General features: G+C 36.2%; 1 protein-coding gene across 1 annotated transcript in view; it reads left to right on the plus strand.

Moving 5' to 3' along the window:
* PTPN23 (protein tyrosine phosphatase non-receptor type 23) overlaps positions 1-18,561 on the plus strand; it is a 1,983,393-nt gene that overhangs the window by 1,046,833 nt on the left and 917,999 nt on the right. The window contains exon 12 of the mRNA XM_044066015.1: positions 11,205-11,284. Coding sequence (XP_043921950.1) covers positions 11,205-11,284 — 80 coding nt within the window. The remainder of the gene's footprint in view (positions 1-11,204; positions 11,285-18,561) is intronic.

The raw sequence follows: 18,561 nt of genomic DNA on the forward strand, positions 1-18,561 counted from the left end.
CAAGCATTTGCAATAATTGGCAATGAGTCTTTGACATCGCTATTGAGGAATTTTGGCCTACTCTTCTTTGCAGAATTATTGTAATTCAGCCATATTGAAGGTTTTCCGAGCATGAACTGCCTTTTTAAGGTCATGCCACAGCATCTCAATTGGATTTAAGTCCAGACTTTGACTGGGCCACTCCAAAACCTTCATTTTGTTTTTTTTAATCCATTCAGAGGTGAACTTGCTGGTTTGTTTTGGATCATTGTCCTGCTGCAGAACCCAAGTGCGCTTCAGCTTTAGGTCAGGAACTGATGGCTGGAAATTCTCCTTCAGAACTTTTTGATAAGAGTGCAGAATTCATGGTTCCATCAATCACAACAAGTCGTCCAGGTCCAGAAGCAGCAAAGCAGCCCCAGACCATCACACTACCACCACCATGTTTGACTGTTGACATGATGTTCTTTTTCTGAAATGCTGTTACTTTTATGCCAGATGTAACGGGGCGCACACCTCCCAAAAAGTTCAACTTTTGTTTCGTCAGTCCACAGAATATTTTCCCAAAAGTCTTTGGGATCATCCTGATATTTTTTGGCAAAGGTGAGACGATCCTTTATGTTCTTTTTGGTCAGCAGTGGTTTTCACCTTGGAACTCTGCCATTCATGCCATTTTTGCCCAGTCTCTTTCTTATGGTTGAGTCATGAACCTTGACCTGAACTGAGGCAAGTGAGGCCTGCAGTTCTTTAGATGTTGTTCTGGGTCCTTTTGTGACCTCTTGGATGAGTCATCGCTGCACTCTTGGGGTAATTTTTGTAGGCCGGCCACTCCTAGGAAGGTTCACCACTGTTCCATGTTTTCTCCATTTGTGGATAATGGCTCTCACCATGGTTCGCTAGAATCCCAAAGCTTTAGAAATTGCTTTGTAACCTTTTCCAGACTGATGTCAATTACTTTGATGTTCATCGTGTTTCACTGTTGCAGTCATGACTGTAGGGTTCTCCCCTGCCGGCAGGCAGTCCTCGGTCGGCCAGAATCCCAAAGTCTGGGTCCGGCGTCGGCTGTTCAGCCATGCTCCCTGACGTCAGAGCGCCAGGAGTACAAAGCTGACAGCCGACGCCATGTTCTCCAGTCTTCCTTGCCGTGCGGTGATAGCAGTTCGCAAGTGCCAGTCGGCTGACTCCTGACAATTTTTTTCTAAACAATCTTCAGTCCGAAGACTTTCTTCTCCTACTCAAAGCTAAGTACCCCGTTGGGGGAAACTTTGTTCTTGCTCCAGTCCGATGTCAGAAAAAGTTAATTGTATTTCATGTGGGAAGCAAATACCTCATAAGGATTTTCATTCTTACTGTATTCCTTGCTTAGGCCCTGACCACGATGTAGCTAGTTGTCGGTTTTGTGCTAGATTCAATCAACGTACAATTAAACGAAGGTACGATTTTGCATTTCATTACTTCGGTAGGCGTTTTAATTACAAAATGTCATCTGATACGGTTCCGGCTACCGGAGTTCACAAACGACGCAAGGACAAAGACAGGCCTCCGAGGTCCAAATCAGACAATATTGTACAAGCAGAGCCAGCTTCAGGTTCGGCCGTCGTCAGTGAGGCGCTTTTGCAGCCCCTGTCGTCGGCCATTTCGGAACCGATGGCCGAAACAGACTCCCACGAGGAGCCAACTAGGCCTTTGAATATTTCTGTTGCAGGACCTTCGGACAATGCTCCTTCGGATGGGTCCGGAGCCGCTGTGCAGGTACCGGCTTCCGAAGGGGTTTTCAGGCCTACTCAGCTTCTAATAAAGGCAAAGACTCCTTCCAAATCAAAGACTGCAGCCCAGGCCTCTTCTGATCCAGCTCCCAAGTCTCAGAAACAGTTACTTAAGATGGCGGAGGACTTGGTTACTATGATTAGGGGGTTCACATCCCCCTCCAGATAAAAGGCCAAGGCAGGAAGTTTATTATGACTCCTCTGATCAGGCTTCTGTTTCTTCAGTTTCTTCTTCTGACCAGGAATATTCTTTCCCTCCTTATGAGGATTCTGATGCTGAGGAATCCATTCCTTCAGCTTCTCTCCCTGAGGATTTCTCTTTTGGGGAAACTTTGCATGAAATGAGGGAACATTTCCACTGGGAAGGACAGGAGTATTCGGAATCTAAGAAAAGACTAAGGGATTTTCTTCTTCTTCCCCAACATAGACCCCTGACCATTCCTCCTATTTTGGATATTGTGGATGATGCTTTCGGAGGCTAACTTAACTCCTGACTCTCTTCCTCCAGCTCCTGTTAAGCCAGACAGATATTATAGGGTTCCTGATTCCCACCAGTTTTTATACAAGAACCCTACTGCTGACCCTGAAACCATTTCTCAGGGTCCTAAGGGTGTTAAGGCCGCTTCTGCTAAAAAACCCATTCCCACTGAGAAGGATTCCAGATTTTTAGAAAGATGGGGCAAAAAAGTGTACACTTCTGCTACTTTATCTATTAGGGCTTTAAACTGTCAGTTTCATATGCTGAAATACCAGCAATTTCTCCTGTCTGTTTTAAAACAAAAGCTAACTTCCATTTCCGCCTGTGCAGATGATAAGGAATTACATGACTTAATGCATGCCACTGAACAAGTTGGGAAGCATGGTTTACACTGTGGATTTGATGCCTTGGAGGCTTCTTGTAGGGCTGCTGCCTCTGGCACAGTAATTAGAAGGCATGCATGGTTAAAGGAACAAAATTTGCCAGATCAAGTAAAAGCTAAATTATTGGATGCCCCTGTTCAGCATAATGTTTTGTTTGGATCTAAAGCTGAAGAGGTGATTAAAAAGATGGAGGACAAGGCAAAATCCATGCAAACAGTTAAAGATTTCTTACAAGTACAGCCACCCAGATTTAGTAGGAATTGGCCTACAAAAAATTGGTCCTTTCCCAATTCAGACAGGCCTCAGAGAGGTAGATACAGACGCTCCCGAGGAAGACCTCAAACGCAAGCCTCTTATAGACCAAGACAGTGGACTGCTTCCACCCCTAGGGGAGGAGAGGACAGGTCGCAAGCTCATAGGAAACAGACTCAATGACTCCCTCTGTTGGGCTGCAGGAATTTCTTGCCTGGAAGCCCCTCTCGGAGGAAAATTTTCTCTTTTTCACCTAAATTGGACTCCTATAACCCAAGACAAGTGGGTTCTGGATGTGGTTTCAAGAGGTTACAAATTCCATTTTCAAAACATCAATGGTTAGAGGCCTTAAACCAGGTGGAAGCTCTCTTGGCTATGAAAGCCTTAGAACTAGTTCCACTTTCAGAGATGGGACAAGGTTTTTACTCATGGCTCTATCTAGTCCCCAGGAAGCAAAATTCATGGAGACCCATTCTGGATCTGTCAGTCTTGAACACTTTTCTAGAGATACCAAAATTCAAGATGCTTACTCTACAGCAGCTACTTCCAATGCTGACCAAAAATGCATGGATGGTAACTTTGGATTTAAAGGAGGCATATTTACACATTCCCATCAGGCAGGAATGCAGAAAATACCTCAGGTTCAAGGCCGGATCGAGGCACTATTAATTCTCTGCGCTGCCCTTTGGATTGTCTACTGTGCCCAGGGTCTTCACCAAATGCCTGGCTCCAGTAGTAGCTTATTGCAGACTCAAGTGAATTCAAATTTACCTTTATATGGATGACTGTCTTATTCAGGCAGACAGCAAGGATGTCTTACTCCAGCATCTACAGTTTGTTCAGAATTTTCTCAAGTTCCTGGGATTCACTGTAAACATAAAAAAGTCAAATTTGACACCCTCACAACAGATAATTTTTCTGGGCGCTTCTCTAAACACAACAACCCAGATGGCATTTCTGACATACGAAAAACAGTTACAGCTGGCTTCAACTTTCAAAACTTTGGCAACTTTAACTCGGCTATCTGCAAGGAGATTCCTGCAGGCTTTGTGTTACATGGCCTCCTGCATCCTTCTCGTACCATATGCAAGACTACATATGAGGAAAATACAGTGATACCTAAAAAGTGTATGGTCTCAGCATTGCCACAGTTTAGACATACTGATCTCCGTCCTGCCTTGTCTTTAAAAGGAATTCCTTTGGTGGTCCAAGGCATGTACTCTAAACAAAGGAAAACCCTTCTGTCTGCCTCCTGCCACTCAGATACTAACCACGGACGCCTCAGATTATGCATGGGGAGCCCATTTTCAGGGCAACTGTCTGCAGGGCCTTTGGACAAAGGATCAGAAGCACCTGCATATCAATTTAAAGGAAATGTTAGCCGTTCAGAAAGCTCTATTGGCCTTCAGGAATCTTCTACAACCAGGACAACTACTGATACGGACAGACAACACCACAGTTATGTGGTACATAGACAAGCAAGGGGGATCTCATTCCTACCCCCTTTGCAGACTAGCCATGGATCTTTGGAACACAGCTCTAGCTTGCAATCTGGACCTTCAAGCTCAGTTTCTACCAGGGAAGCAAAACTTCCTGGCAGACAGTCTGAGCAGAAACCTTTCGGACCCACACGAATGGATGCTGGACACCGAAATATTCAAGATGATACAGCAGTCTGGGAATGTCCTCACATAGACCTCTTTGCATCCCACCTCAATCATCAACTACAGATTTTTTGCACCAGGACTTTCCACGAACAAGCTTGGAAAGTGGATGCACTATCATTCAGTTGGAGAAACCTTTCGGGATATGCCTTTCCGCCTCTTCCTCTTCTTCCACAGGTATTATTTAAGATCAAACAGGACAAGCCCAAGATTATAATCTTGCTGGCCCCAAATTGGCCTCGACAGTTTTGGTACCCAACACTGAAAAACCTTTGTCTGGAGCCCCCTTGGGTTTTACCACAGACTCCGAACCTTCTGTCCCAACACCAGGGTCAGGTTCTACACTCCCATGTCAAAACTCTCAGCCTGGCAGCCTGGTTAATCCAGGGTCTTTGATTCATTCTCTCCTACCCAAGCAGGTTATGGATGTCATTTTAGAAGCCAGACGTCCTAGCACTAGAAAATCGTATGCAGGAAAATGGAAAAGATTTTGTTCCTGGATGCAGGCTCAGGATTCTGATCCTCTTCTTCCTAACATTCCTTTGATTTTACTTTACCTGACAGACCTCTTACATAAGGGTCTCTCTTTCTCTTCCATAAAGATACATGCCTCTGCTATTTCTGCTCATTATAATACAGACCCTCCAATCTTTTCCCACCAGCTCATGAGACAGTTTCTCAGAGGAGCTAAGAACTTAAGGCGCCCTAGATCTCTTCCCATTCCTGCTTGGGATCTCAACTATGTTTTGGAAAAGCTCACCTTACCTCCTTTTGAGCCTGCTGCCACATCTGACATCAAGTTTTTATCTTGGAAGACAGCCATCCTGTTAGCTCTGACCTCTGCCAGGAGAGTTTCAGAGTTGCAAGCTCTTATGGCTGTGGAACCTTATATTATTTTTCATCAAGACAGGGTGTCTTTAAGGACTAATCCTACTTTCATGCCTAAGGTGGTTTCCAAAGTGGCTTTAAATCAAACTATTCACTTGCCAACTTTTTTCCCCACTCCTCAAAATAAAGGGGAAAGGATCTTGCATTCCTTGGATGTACACAGACAAGTACGTTTTTACCTGGACAGAACCAAGGACATCAGGAAATCAGAGCAATTGTTTGTTTCTTCTGCTTCAAGTTCCCAAGGTAAAGCCATTTCAAAACGGACCATTTTTAAATGGATTGCTCATGGAATCAGATTTTGCTATTCACACCATGGAAAGCAAATCCCAGGGAGTATAAGGACTCACTCTACCAGAGCTGCTGCCACTTCAGCTGCCTTCCTCAGGGGAGTTCCTACCAAAGACATTTTGGAAGCTGCAACTTGGAGTGCAGTGCATACTTTTTCCAAGCACTACAATCTACCTCTCTACTCTAAGTCTAGGGCAGGCTTTACTTCTGCAGTCTTGCAGGGCCTTTTAGCCGCCCCCTCTGCTTTATGACCACCTCCCTTTCATTCTGCTTTGGGATTCTACCCTACAGTCATGACTGCAACAGTGAAACACGATGAACATAGTACAGTTGTGTACACTTACCATAAATGTAGATGTTCGAGTGTCTTCACTGTTGCAGTCTGGGTTTCCCTCCCTCCTGTCCCCTCTTATTTTTTCTTTTGTGTGGTTCCTTTTTTCACCCTTCTTCTGAGGTGTATTTGCAAAGGGTATGGGACCTTACTCATTTTGGTACTCCTGACATCTGTGGCAAGAAAAACTGGAGAACATGGCGTCGGCTGTCAGCTTTGTACTCCTGGCGCTCTGACGTCAGGGAGCATGTCTGAACAGCCAACGCTGGACACAGACTTTGGGATTCTGGCTGACCGAGGACTGCCTGCCGGCAGGGGAGAACCCTACAGTCATGACTGCAACAGTGAAGACACTCGAACATCTACATTTATGGTAAGTGTACACAACTGTACTTTTCTCATCTGTTCCTGAATTTCTTTAGATCGCGGCATGATGTCTTCATTTTTGAGATCCTTTGGCCTACTTCACTTTGTCTGACAGGTTCTGTTTAAGTGATCTCTTGATTCAACAGGTCTGGCAGTAATCAGGCCTGGGTGTGGCTAGTGAAATTGAACTCAACTTTCCCAAAAATGTGATTAACCACAGTTACTTCATGTTTTAATAAGGGGTTAATTACTTTTTCACCCAGGGCCATGTAGGTTTGGATACTTTTTCCTGAATAAATAAAATCATCACTTAAAGACTACATTTTGTGTTTACTTGGGTTGTCTTTGTCTAATATTTGTCTAATATTTAAATTTGTTTCATGATCTGAAACATTTAAGTGTGACAAACGTAAAAAATAATCAGGAAGGTGGTAAATACTTTTTCATTGCATTACACACACACATATATATATATATATATATATATATATATATATATATATATATATATATATATATATATATATATATATATATATATATATATATATATATATATATATATATATATATATATATATATATATATATATCTATATATATATATATATATATATATATATATATATATATATATATATATATACATATATACATACATATATACACATATATATATATATATATATATATATATACAACCCAAAATTAGATCCAGCACTATTTAGGAGACATAGGCAGCAAAATGGTGTAAGCAGACTTTATTGTAAACACGATCCCTCCAGACCGGTTTCGCTCAACAGAGCGTCATCAGTGAGTGACAAAATGCGTAGGTGCGTACCTTTTTATAGTATTTAACTATCCATTTAAAGGGGAAATTCCCCATTAGGTACGATCACATACATATATAAAATTAATACATTTTACAAGGTTTCTAACCAAAAGAAGTTTTTTATGTAGCAATGTACTAAATCACATACATATAATAAATATATATTGTAATTACTACTTGCATTTCTGAATCACTATAAAAAACCTTGTATAACATACTACCAAGTCTTCCACTATATACTATCTTACTCCTATCTGGTATAACTACTTTGCCCATCTAAGCTAATGTCCTAAAAATATATATACCTATTATGAAAATACCCATACCATGTTATAAATTCTACAGGATGTGTATATAAACTTATATAACAACTTAAATAACCTAAAGTGTGCAAGAATCTATGAAACAAAATAAAGATCATTACCAATGATCATTTAAGCCCGGTTTAAAAAGGGCTCCCAGATTTATTATCCACCTGCGTTCCTTTTTTGTCAATGATTGGTGAGCTGTAAATTCATTATTTCCAAACATATTAACTTTATCGATACCCACAAATATGAAATGAGATGCAGGATGGCTTATTGTGTGTTTATATAAGGCACTACGTGTACGTTTACATTTTATATCACTGATGTGCAGTGCTATCCTCTGTTTAAAACTACAGGAGGTCTGCCCAATGTAGAAAGCACCACATTGGCAAACTGCCATATATACTACCCAAGTAGTGGTACATTTAATGTGGTGCCTTATCTCATACACTTTGTTGGTATTTACTGATGTAAAAGAAGAGGTTTTGGATACTATTTTACAATATTTACAGTTTCCACAAAACGTGCTTCCTGGCCTACCTAATGATCTGAGTTCTTTATTAACAGTTTGCTTTTTAAAGCTAGATAGATATTGTCCAATAGTTTTCCCCCGTCTATATCCAAACTCACTATGCTGTTTAACCACAGTTGAAAAAAATGGATCATTACCAAGTATATGCCAATATTTAGAAATAATTTCTTTTATTCTAAAAGTGTTGCTACCATATGTGGTAATGAACCTAATTCCCTGTGTTTTATCTTCAAGTTTATTTTTGTTATACTGTAAAGTCTCAGATCTATTCAATTGCTGACCCTCTATGTAAGCTTGTTCTACTATAGGTCTGTGGTAGCCCCTATCAAGAAACCTTTGCTTTAAAACTCCTGCTTGTGTATCAAACTCCTCTTGTGTTGAACATATGCGTCTAACTCGTTGAAATTGGGCTTTTGGTATATTACGGATGACGTGGGGAGGATGGCAGCTGTTGGCATGTAACACAGAATTTTTTGAAAAAGGCTTTCTATGTAACGTAGTAGTTATTGTGCCATCCAAAAGTTTAGTTACATGCACATCCAAAAAATCCACCGTAAATAAATTTATTACACCAGTAAATTTGATGCCAAACAAATTATGATTCAAATATTCCACAAATTGTTTCCACTTAGATGCTGTACCCTGCCAAACTACCCAACAGTCATCCAAATATCTCCGCCACATCTTCAATTCTTCTTTGAAAGGAAAATGTTTGTTGTATATATATTCTACCTCAAAAAACCCCATGAACAAATCCGCATAGGTTGGGGCAAAAGTAGCCCCCATAGCTGTTCCCTTACTTTGTAAATACCATTGGTTATTAAACGTAAAAACATTATGTTCCAAAACTAACTGTAGAGTATTAATGATGAAATCCATTTCAACCACAGTATATGTACCTGCTTGTAACATCCAGTAGTGTATGGCTTTAATGCCCCCTTGATGAGGAATGCTCGTATACAGAGACTGCACATCTAGTGTAGAGGTATATCCAGGGTTGCCAGACGTCCCTATTTGGGCGGGACTGTCCCGGGATCAGCAGCCTGATCCCGAGTTCCGCACTTCCAGTTTAAATCCCAAGCAGCCTCCACTTTGGTTTTTTTTTTTTTTTTTTTTTTTTTTTTTTTGTTTTTTGGCCCGTAAATCGGCATATGGGCCAATCAGAAATCACTAAACACGGAGCTTCTTGTGTTTAATGCTGAACATCGCAGTTCCGCATTAAACAGAAGTAGCTCCGCGTTTAGCAATTTTTGATTGGCCCATATACTGGTATATGGGCCAATCAAAAAATCACAAAACAGAGCTACTTCTGTTTAATGCGGAACAGCGGTGTTCCACATTAAAGACCTAGTGTGGAACACGTTTTTCTTTAGTCTTCACTTGCTGTGAAAGACTTTTTTTGTCCCTACCTGGCCAGTCGGAAATCTGGCAACCCATATATATATATATATATATATATATATATATATGTGCTACACTTGAAGAAATCCCAATCCCTAAGAGCCACATGCTCCAGAGATCCAAAATCCAAACCTCATCACAATAAACAAAACATGCTGGAGGGATAGGTTATTGACCCAGAGACTCCCCAGACTCTGGATTAGACTGCCCATACATGTCAAGCAGAGTGCCTCTTTGGCCCTCTTCAAAAGGTACCTTGACGATTGGATGGGAGAAAGGAAATTCATCCCTGGGATCATGTCCAGGGAAGTAAATAGCGTGGAAAGAAATAGCCGGGGAATTGTTATGGCTTAGGCGTGTATAGGCCCTAGGGCCGATACCCTAGTACCAACCTATGAACCTATATGTATGTATGTATGCATGTATATATATATATATATATATATATATATATATATATATATATATATATATATATATATATATGTTTGTTGTTTGTCTTTTTCGGCTTTTTCCCGGTAAGGGGTCGCCACAGCAGAACTCTGGTCCACTAATGATTGGCAGTAGATTTTTACGAAACACCAAGGTGCTAGATCGATGCCCAACCTTCAACGAAGGCACACCTATTTACGCACACATGTCTTTCGAACGCTACCCAACCGCGGGGAGGACATGCAGACTCAACACAGAAGGCACTCCCAAGCCAAGCCGAGAATCGAACGGGAGAACCTCTTGCTGTGAGGTAACAACGCTACCGCCTTACCACTGCGGAACATATATATATATATATATATATATATATATATATATATATATATATATATATATATATATATATATATATATATATATAAATTAAAAACTGTATTTTATATATATATATATATATATATATATATATATATATATATACACACACACACACACACACACACACACATACATACACACACACACAAAAATGATACAACTCATATTATGTATATATAGGGTGGCTTAAAGGTTTAGGTGTTTGCCTTACAAACACAAGGTGCAGGGTTTGAGTCTCACAAGGGATAATTGGCTAGGCTTAAATTAGCTCGCAAGGTCAGTTAGTACAGTCAGGGATTTAAACAATTATGGTGAAATGGGCAGACAGCAGTAAAAAAAAAAAATCAGTAAAGTCACTAATCTCTCATAACGCTTAGATGTTGGAGAATTATAGTAGCTTTAACAAAATTGTCTGTTTGGTGCTGATAATGAAACATATATTCGTCAGCACCACCAGTTGTTTCACATTTGCTGTCTTTTGCATTGAAGGCATCAATTTGCGTCAGTCTTCTGTTTGTTTTCATCTTTTGAATGTACATATTTCAGTGCTGAATGTTTCATCTGCAATTGCCAAAATATTTATTTTTATTTCTTTGTTTCTGTAGTTATCTGTATTTTTTGTGTGTCAAACAGATTTAAGTCAGTTCACCCTCTCTCTCATGTTTCTATTTGTATTTAATTACGCTTTCATTTTACATTGAGCTATGTAACTGATTAGTAACAGTGCTGGATTTATTATTAGTTTGCCTAGTAATTGTTCCCAGAGCCTTGCTACCAGTAACCCAACTGAAAGTATATACTGACCAACTGGACTTTTCTGGTCATCAAATTCATACAAGTAAATGAAAAAAATGTGTACATACATAGTAAATAAGGCTGTCAGTTTTAAATGATACTAGTTTCTTTTTCATGTTTTCTTTCAGGTTCAACTCGGCTAAGAAGGACAATGACTTTATCTACCATGAGCCTGTGCCTGCTCTTGAATCCCTGACATCTGTGAAAGGTATGTTGACAACAGTGATCCATGTAGAAAAGCTTTCTAAGTGAGCTTGGAGAAATTCATCAAGGTCAGTTTCATTAAGACAGTTCCAGCGTCATCCTTTAAATCTTAATTTTTTTTGAAATTGCAGCATTCAAAGACACTCTTGTGGGGGGGCGTGGCCAAGATGAGCACAGAGTAGCAGCTTTTCTTATAAGCTCTGCCTTTATAGAACTTTATTGACAGGAAATATTGATATAAACTTCCCTAATAATAGTTTTTTTTATTTTAATTAATTCTTTAAAATATATATTAGGGTAGTATGTAAAAAAATTTCAAGTAGATTTTAAGTTTTCCTGTCAAAGTTACACTTGGAAGTACTACAGTAAAAGAACAGGATGAGCTTCACTAAATCTTCTCATCAAGAGACAACCATAAAAAAAGAACTACAGTCATTACTAACTACTATTCAGGAACTAAGTGTCAAGATAGACAAAATGGATATAAAAATTGACAATTTCAAAGAAAAGTGTTCTCACCAAATGGACATTCTACATGAAGATTTATTGCAACAGAGGAAGCACATTTCAGGAATGGAAACTGCATTAAGTGATATGGATAACAGACTTCAGGAGAGTGAACATAATGTTGAGTTCCTGTTAAAGCAAAATTCTCCTTCAGACAAAGGTTGATGACCTTGAGAACAGGTCCCTTAGGAATAATGTGAGAATTTTTGGCTTACCGGATAACATAGAGGGAAATAATATGGAAAAATTTTTATCTTCCTGGTTGCCTGAAGTATTTGAACTGCCGGAGGCTCTTTCATATGGTATTGAAAGACCCCATAGATCAATGGTGACATCTAAAAACACCTAGAGTAATTATACTAAATATGTTATTGTAAAGTTCCTATCAGCCCATGATAAGGAAATGGTACTAAAGACTGCGTGGGCAAAATCCCCAATCAAACTGAAGGACAATATTATACACTTTGATAATGACTATTCTTCTTCAGTATTATCAAAAGGGAAAATTTTCTTGTCTTTAGTCAGAGAACTAAAAAAGAATAAAATAAAAACCCATTTGCTTTTTCCTGCAAGACTGAAAATATTTTATCAAGATGGTTTTAAAATTTTTGACGACCTAGACAATGCAATAACTTATATAAAATCTAATAACATACTGGAAAAAGTAGTTGAAATGTAGTGGGCCAGTCCTAGTCTTAAAAGGAATGCTGAGAACAACACTTGGAAAACATTTGACCCTAAAAAAAAAAATCAAAAGATGAATCATAACAAGTACATATTTGCACTTGATTCACTTAGTTGGGGAAATGAAACCGGACATCCAGGTGAGCTTTTGATATTATATTTAATATAATGTAAATTGGTTAACTAAATAGTTGTCTATTTTGTTTTGTATAATAGTCGTTTGTTGGTTTTTTTTTTTTCATTTGTACTATTTGTTTAAGATTAATTATCTTAATGTTTATTGGTTTGATTCCCATGGATGCAGTGATTCTCCTGTCTCGGATATCTATGCTTCCGGATGTCTTCTAGTGGTGCTTATCATTAGGGGGCATATTTGTTTATCTTTATTTGGGTTCTTATAGTGGTTGGAAAACTTGTATTTAGTTATAATTGCTGTATTTGTATTTTAGTTCATTTATGGTTAATTGTTTGATAAAGGAATCTTGTATGATGGCCTGATGTATAGTTGCAGAATTGCTGTGCTAGTGATGGTACTTCTGACTCTGGATGTGAGTGGCAGTGTGGCTGGAGTAATGGTAAGGCTTTGTTGTCATTTCCGAGTTGTTGGTGTGTTAATTTGGAGGCTCTGCTTTGGTGCTCTAGCACTGTAGAGACGTGTGGTGTTGTTTGTGTTAATTGTATGTTTTGGTGCCTGTGTGCTTTGGTCAGAGATTAACCGGAGAGTCTGGTTGATAGTGTGGTGAAGCTTTGCTTGATAGTTGTCATTGCTTCGTATTGTGTATGCAAGGTTTTTTTTTCTTTCTTTCTCATCTCTCTCAGTATAGAGGGAGTCTCGAGACATTGCCTTATATGTAGTTAAGTAATGTTTTACTTACTATTTCCCGCCGGAACTTTGAAAGCTTTATCTTCATAATGAGCTCGAGACTGTGATATCCATCGCGGCTGGAAAGCTCGGAGCTTTCTTAAAACGTCATCATGAAGATGTCGGAAGTAAGTTGATCATCTGATCTTCACCGGAAAGCTGCTGACTCAAATTTGTTTCCTCATACAGCATACGGAAAGAAGATATAACTAGATTACTACTTTCAACTTATTGTAAGACATTATATGCAATAATCTCTTAAATAAATAGGGATTATACTACGCATGTAGCCTAAATACTTTTTCTGATCATCATAGGTATTCTTGAGCCTTATGTATTTATAAACGAATAGTATTCTCATAAAATATTTGCTTTATGTATGACAAGGGTGGCGATATCTTGATGAGAAATACTAGTTGAGATGTGTGCATTTTTGGAAGATTTAATAACGCTACAAGCTGTTTATATACTTGTGTTACATGTACATTTTTATAACTATTGACTTGCTGAGAAAATATTCATGAAGCATTTATCAAAATGTTAAATGTATAGACGTATATAATAGGTTATCTCAGTTATTTTATGAATGCATTTGTGTAATAGGCTGATAGGGATGTACCACATAGGCAGCAATAATATTGCAAGGACAGGTGCATTAAAAATAGTTAGATCTGTTTATCATTAGAAAATGTGAAATTTTCATCTTTTGTTTTGTTAATGAAATAGCTTTTCAAAATTCAAAGATAGTATAAGCTATAATTGAATAATAAAAAGCTCATTATATTTAAATAAGGCTTTTATATAGTATACAGGAGCTTTTTAAGCACCTTGTTTCTCTGAACTAATATGACCTTTTCACTAGTTTTCAGTATGGTGATGGACCCTTTGAGGTAACTCAAATTAATGCAATGAATGGAAGATTAGACTTTTAAGGTTTATTAGTCACTCTTCTATGAGAGACTGCACCGGGGTGTTTGGTTATAAGAAAACTAGCAGGATGTTGGTTTTACTCTTGATGAGTAATCACTATATTTGGTTTCTGGCAAAGAAATGCAGTGTTCATTTCTTTCAGAACAATCAGTATGTTAGTTGATTATTAGTAAAATCACTTTTATTAGCATCTTATTTATTAGCTGCCAATGTTAGTGGTTATTGAAGGCCCTTAGGTGATTCATTTACAACTATGTCCCAGTTAGCTGATCACCTATGGCAGTACTATATATCACACTTCAGCCTTTATTAGCCATATTTCGGTAATAAAATAATGCCATAGTCTGTTTTTAAGGTTCTTATCAAATGTGATTACTTTAAAACAGAAGAGTGAACTAATAGATCGTAGTAGTTCTTAATAACCTACTAACTAATGTAAGAAAATTCTGTACTTTATTCCTAAGATGTAGCTGTCATCAATTTACTAATTGACACATTATATCTATACATTTGGTTCATACAAAAAAATTGTTTGCTATTGATGAGAGGCCTTATTTTTATAGTTATGACTATAGACATTTAGGCAGGTGCTGATTGGATGCTGCTTTTGATAGTAGGTCGATTCGAGTGACTGATGACATTCGAGTTAGGAGTTTTAAACTCCAGAGGGGTTCGGGTTGGTTATTTTGTTTCATGTTTATGTTATAAATATTTTCTAATTACATTTCAGACATTCATATCTTATGTAGTAGGAAATGACCTTAATTTTAAGAATATGATACTCTTACACTATGTTTGTTCTAATGATCATAATAGTATTCCTATTAGATATATTCTTGTGTATTTCTTAGATCAGTATGTTTATATTTACATCATTTAATTTTCAATGACTACACTAAAAGGTATATCAGTTAACATTAATGGTTTAAATAATCCTAATAAAAGGAGGAATTTAACTAGATATCTTAAGTTACATAAATCCCAGTTAGTATTTTTACAAGAAACTCACTTAATAACAGAGGATATATTCAGACTTGAATCTAAAACATATAAGATTTTAGTAAGTTCTGAACATACTAAGAAAAAGAGAGGAGAAGCTATCCTATGGAACAGCATAATGCCTTTTCCTAAAATAATAGATACATATAAGGATAATAAAGGAATGTGTTGTGCAGTCACCATAGAAATAAACAGTAACATTTTCACATTGATTAACATATATTGGATCCCAGGGATAGGGATAAACACAGTGAAATAACATCTAGATCAAATTGTACTATTCTCTAAAGGGAACATTATTTTGGCATGATTTCAATTGTATTTTAGATTACAAAGACTCTAGTACTAATGGGAAGAGAAGAATATCTACATCATCTAAATTATTAAAAGACTTTTCAGATACTTATTTTTTTGAAAGATATAAATTATTTTGCAGATGCTGCTACTTTGTTTTACGCCTTTTTTCTCATAGACATAACTCATACTCGAGGATAGATAGAGTTTTTATTTCTAATAATTTAACAGATTCCTTAAACAAATCAGCAGTGATTTCATGTCCTTTATCAGATCATAATTCTATAATTTTTGAAGTGGTAGTCAATCCAAATTTTAATATTCATATAAAAAGCATCCCAGCTTATATCACAAAATTAACAGATTTTAATGATTTCATTTCTACAGAAGTACAGAGTTTTTTAGAACTTAACAATACTAATGATATATCAGAAATTTACATATGGGATGCCCTAAAAGCTTATCTATATGGTAGGATATTGAATTGGTACAACAAAAAAAAAAAAGAAAGCTTGGGATAAAGAGCTGCAAGATATACAGTGTAAATTAGACACTTTAAAACTTAGTAATATGGGTGATAAAGATATATCAGATAAAAGAAAATAAATAAATATGTTAAATAATAAATATCTAGAAATATTAAAACACAAAAGTATGATCAATATAGAAAAATTCAGGTTTATAAATTTCTCTTCTAACCCTAAATCCTTAAAAATTCTTGCTAATAAAATGAAAAGATTAAATTGATTTAGTCATATTAATGAAATATTCTCCCCTAAAAAAGGAAAAATGGTATCGGAAATTCATAATATATTAACTGAATTTAGAGAGTTTTTTATAAACATCAACCAAACAACTACTGAAATTAACTCTAAAGAGGAAATAAAAACATGTATTAATAAATACACTAAAACAAGACTTTCAGAGGAACAAGGGATTTCTATTGATAAACAAATATCTTTCAAAGAACTTCAAACTCACATTACCAAATTAAAGCAAAATAAAGCACCAGGTAATGATGGCATCATTCCTGAAATTTACAAATTACTACCTATAAATGCTCTAAAATTGTTTTATAAAGTATTTAATCTTGTTCAGGATAAAAACATAATTCCACCTTCTTGGAAATACACTTTTATTTCTCCTATTTTAAAATCTAACAAAGATCCCTCTAAGTGTACCTCCTATAGACCCATCTCCCTATTAAACACAGATTACAAATTATTTATGTCAATTTATGCAGAAAGGCTTAAAACACTTTTACCCAAATTAGTTGATAGTGATCAAACGGGGTTTATAATGAAGAGAACTTCATATGATAACATTAAAAGAATATTAACTTTAATTGATTCGGTGAAAAATCTTAAAACAAATTTAACCCTAGTTAGTTTAGATATAAATTGTGCTTTCGACTCAGTTACATGGGAATATTTGTTCACTCTATTAAAGGAATTAAACTTCTCCAATAATTTTATCAATCTTATCACTCTGTTATATGAAGGTAGCCAAGTTTATGTTAAAATTGGCACTAGTATATCTCAAAATATACCAATAGTAAAAGGTATTAAGCAAGGGGTGTCCTTTATCCCCTCTTTTATTTTCATTAGTTATGGAACCATGGGCAAATTTAATAAGACATGATACAGATATTGAGGGATACAAGTTAAACCCCACTATATCATCTACAATACAAATGTTTGCAGATGACATATTGATTACTCTTGTGAGTAGAAGGGAATCTATACAAAAACTTTTTTAAAAACATTGAATATTTTCAAAAAAATTCCGGCCTTACATTTAATAATAATAAAATACAAATTCTTTTAACAGGTTCAAAAAAATACAATACACCTGATGAATATAATGAATATATAGCTCAGTCTCAACAAATAGCATATTTAGGTATAATTATTACTAACAATATTAAAGATACCATTCAAATAAATTATAATAAAAGTCTATTACAGATAGAATATTTAATAAATAAATGGAACAAATTATCCTTTTCTATGGATGATAAACTTTTAATAATAAAGATGATCCTTCTCCCCAAAATCTTATATATAATTCAATCTTTATCTATACTTCCTCCTTACCAAATAATTAAAAAATGTAATTCAGTGATTCAGAATTTTTTGTGGTTCCCAAATAAGCCAAGGATTGCATTAACATATACCATATGTATAATTGGAATAATGGGGGTATAGCCTTACCAAATTTAAAAATGTATTCAATTTCATCAGTATTCAATACAATCTCTCATCTCATTGATGTGGAATATACTGCTAAATGGAAAGAGTTTGTAGAGGTATTGTCACAAAATACCAAAGATATAAACAGTTTCTATAAGCTAAATATAATTAATAATCCATTTATTTGGAGATTAAAAGATTATATTTCTGAATTTTCTTCTGAGCAAGTATATAGTTTTTTTCTTTTAAAATCATTTAAAATGTTATATTTAAATATAATATATATAAGGATTGGCTTTTTTTACTCTTCCCTATAGCCTACACACACATATCTATTTTCTCTTCAGATTATACAAAAATGTCTATATTTCAGCAAAAGCATTTAACATTTTGGCACCAAATTATGATAAATAATGAGATAAAATCCAATAGTTTACTCTTGGAAGAGTATAAACTTGATTCTTGTTTATGGTTAGAGCTTCAAGAAGCTAGACAATATGTATTAAATAAATTGGATTCTATGTCTCCTATAATTAGGAAAAAAATTCCCAAGCTAATACAATATATGATTTTATCAGTTTTGCATAAATCTCATGCTAATAACAAGTTATCAAACATTTATAGGGCAATTAAATGTGATTTAAATACACATTCAGATAATTATCGGAAATATTTTTCTTTAATAATAATCCCCCTTCTGAGAAAGACAAATGTAATATTTTACAATCAGCAAGTATGACTTCTTCTTCTTTAAAATGGAAATTATTCACATGGAGATTTTTAAATAGATCATTTATCACTCCTCATAATATA

Source organism: Protopterus annectens, chromosome 3.part0 (assembly GCF_019279795.1).
Source record: "Protopterus annectens isolate FY-2018-M chromosome 3.part0, PAN1.0, whole genome shotgun sequence".
In the NCBI taxonomy this organism is placed as follows: domain Eukaryota; kingdom Metazoa; phylum Chordata; order Ceratodontiformes; family Protopteridae; genus Protopterus; species Protopterus annectens.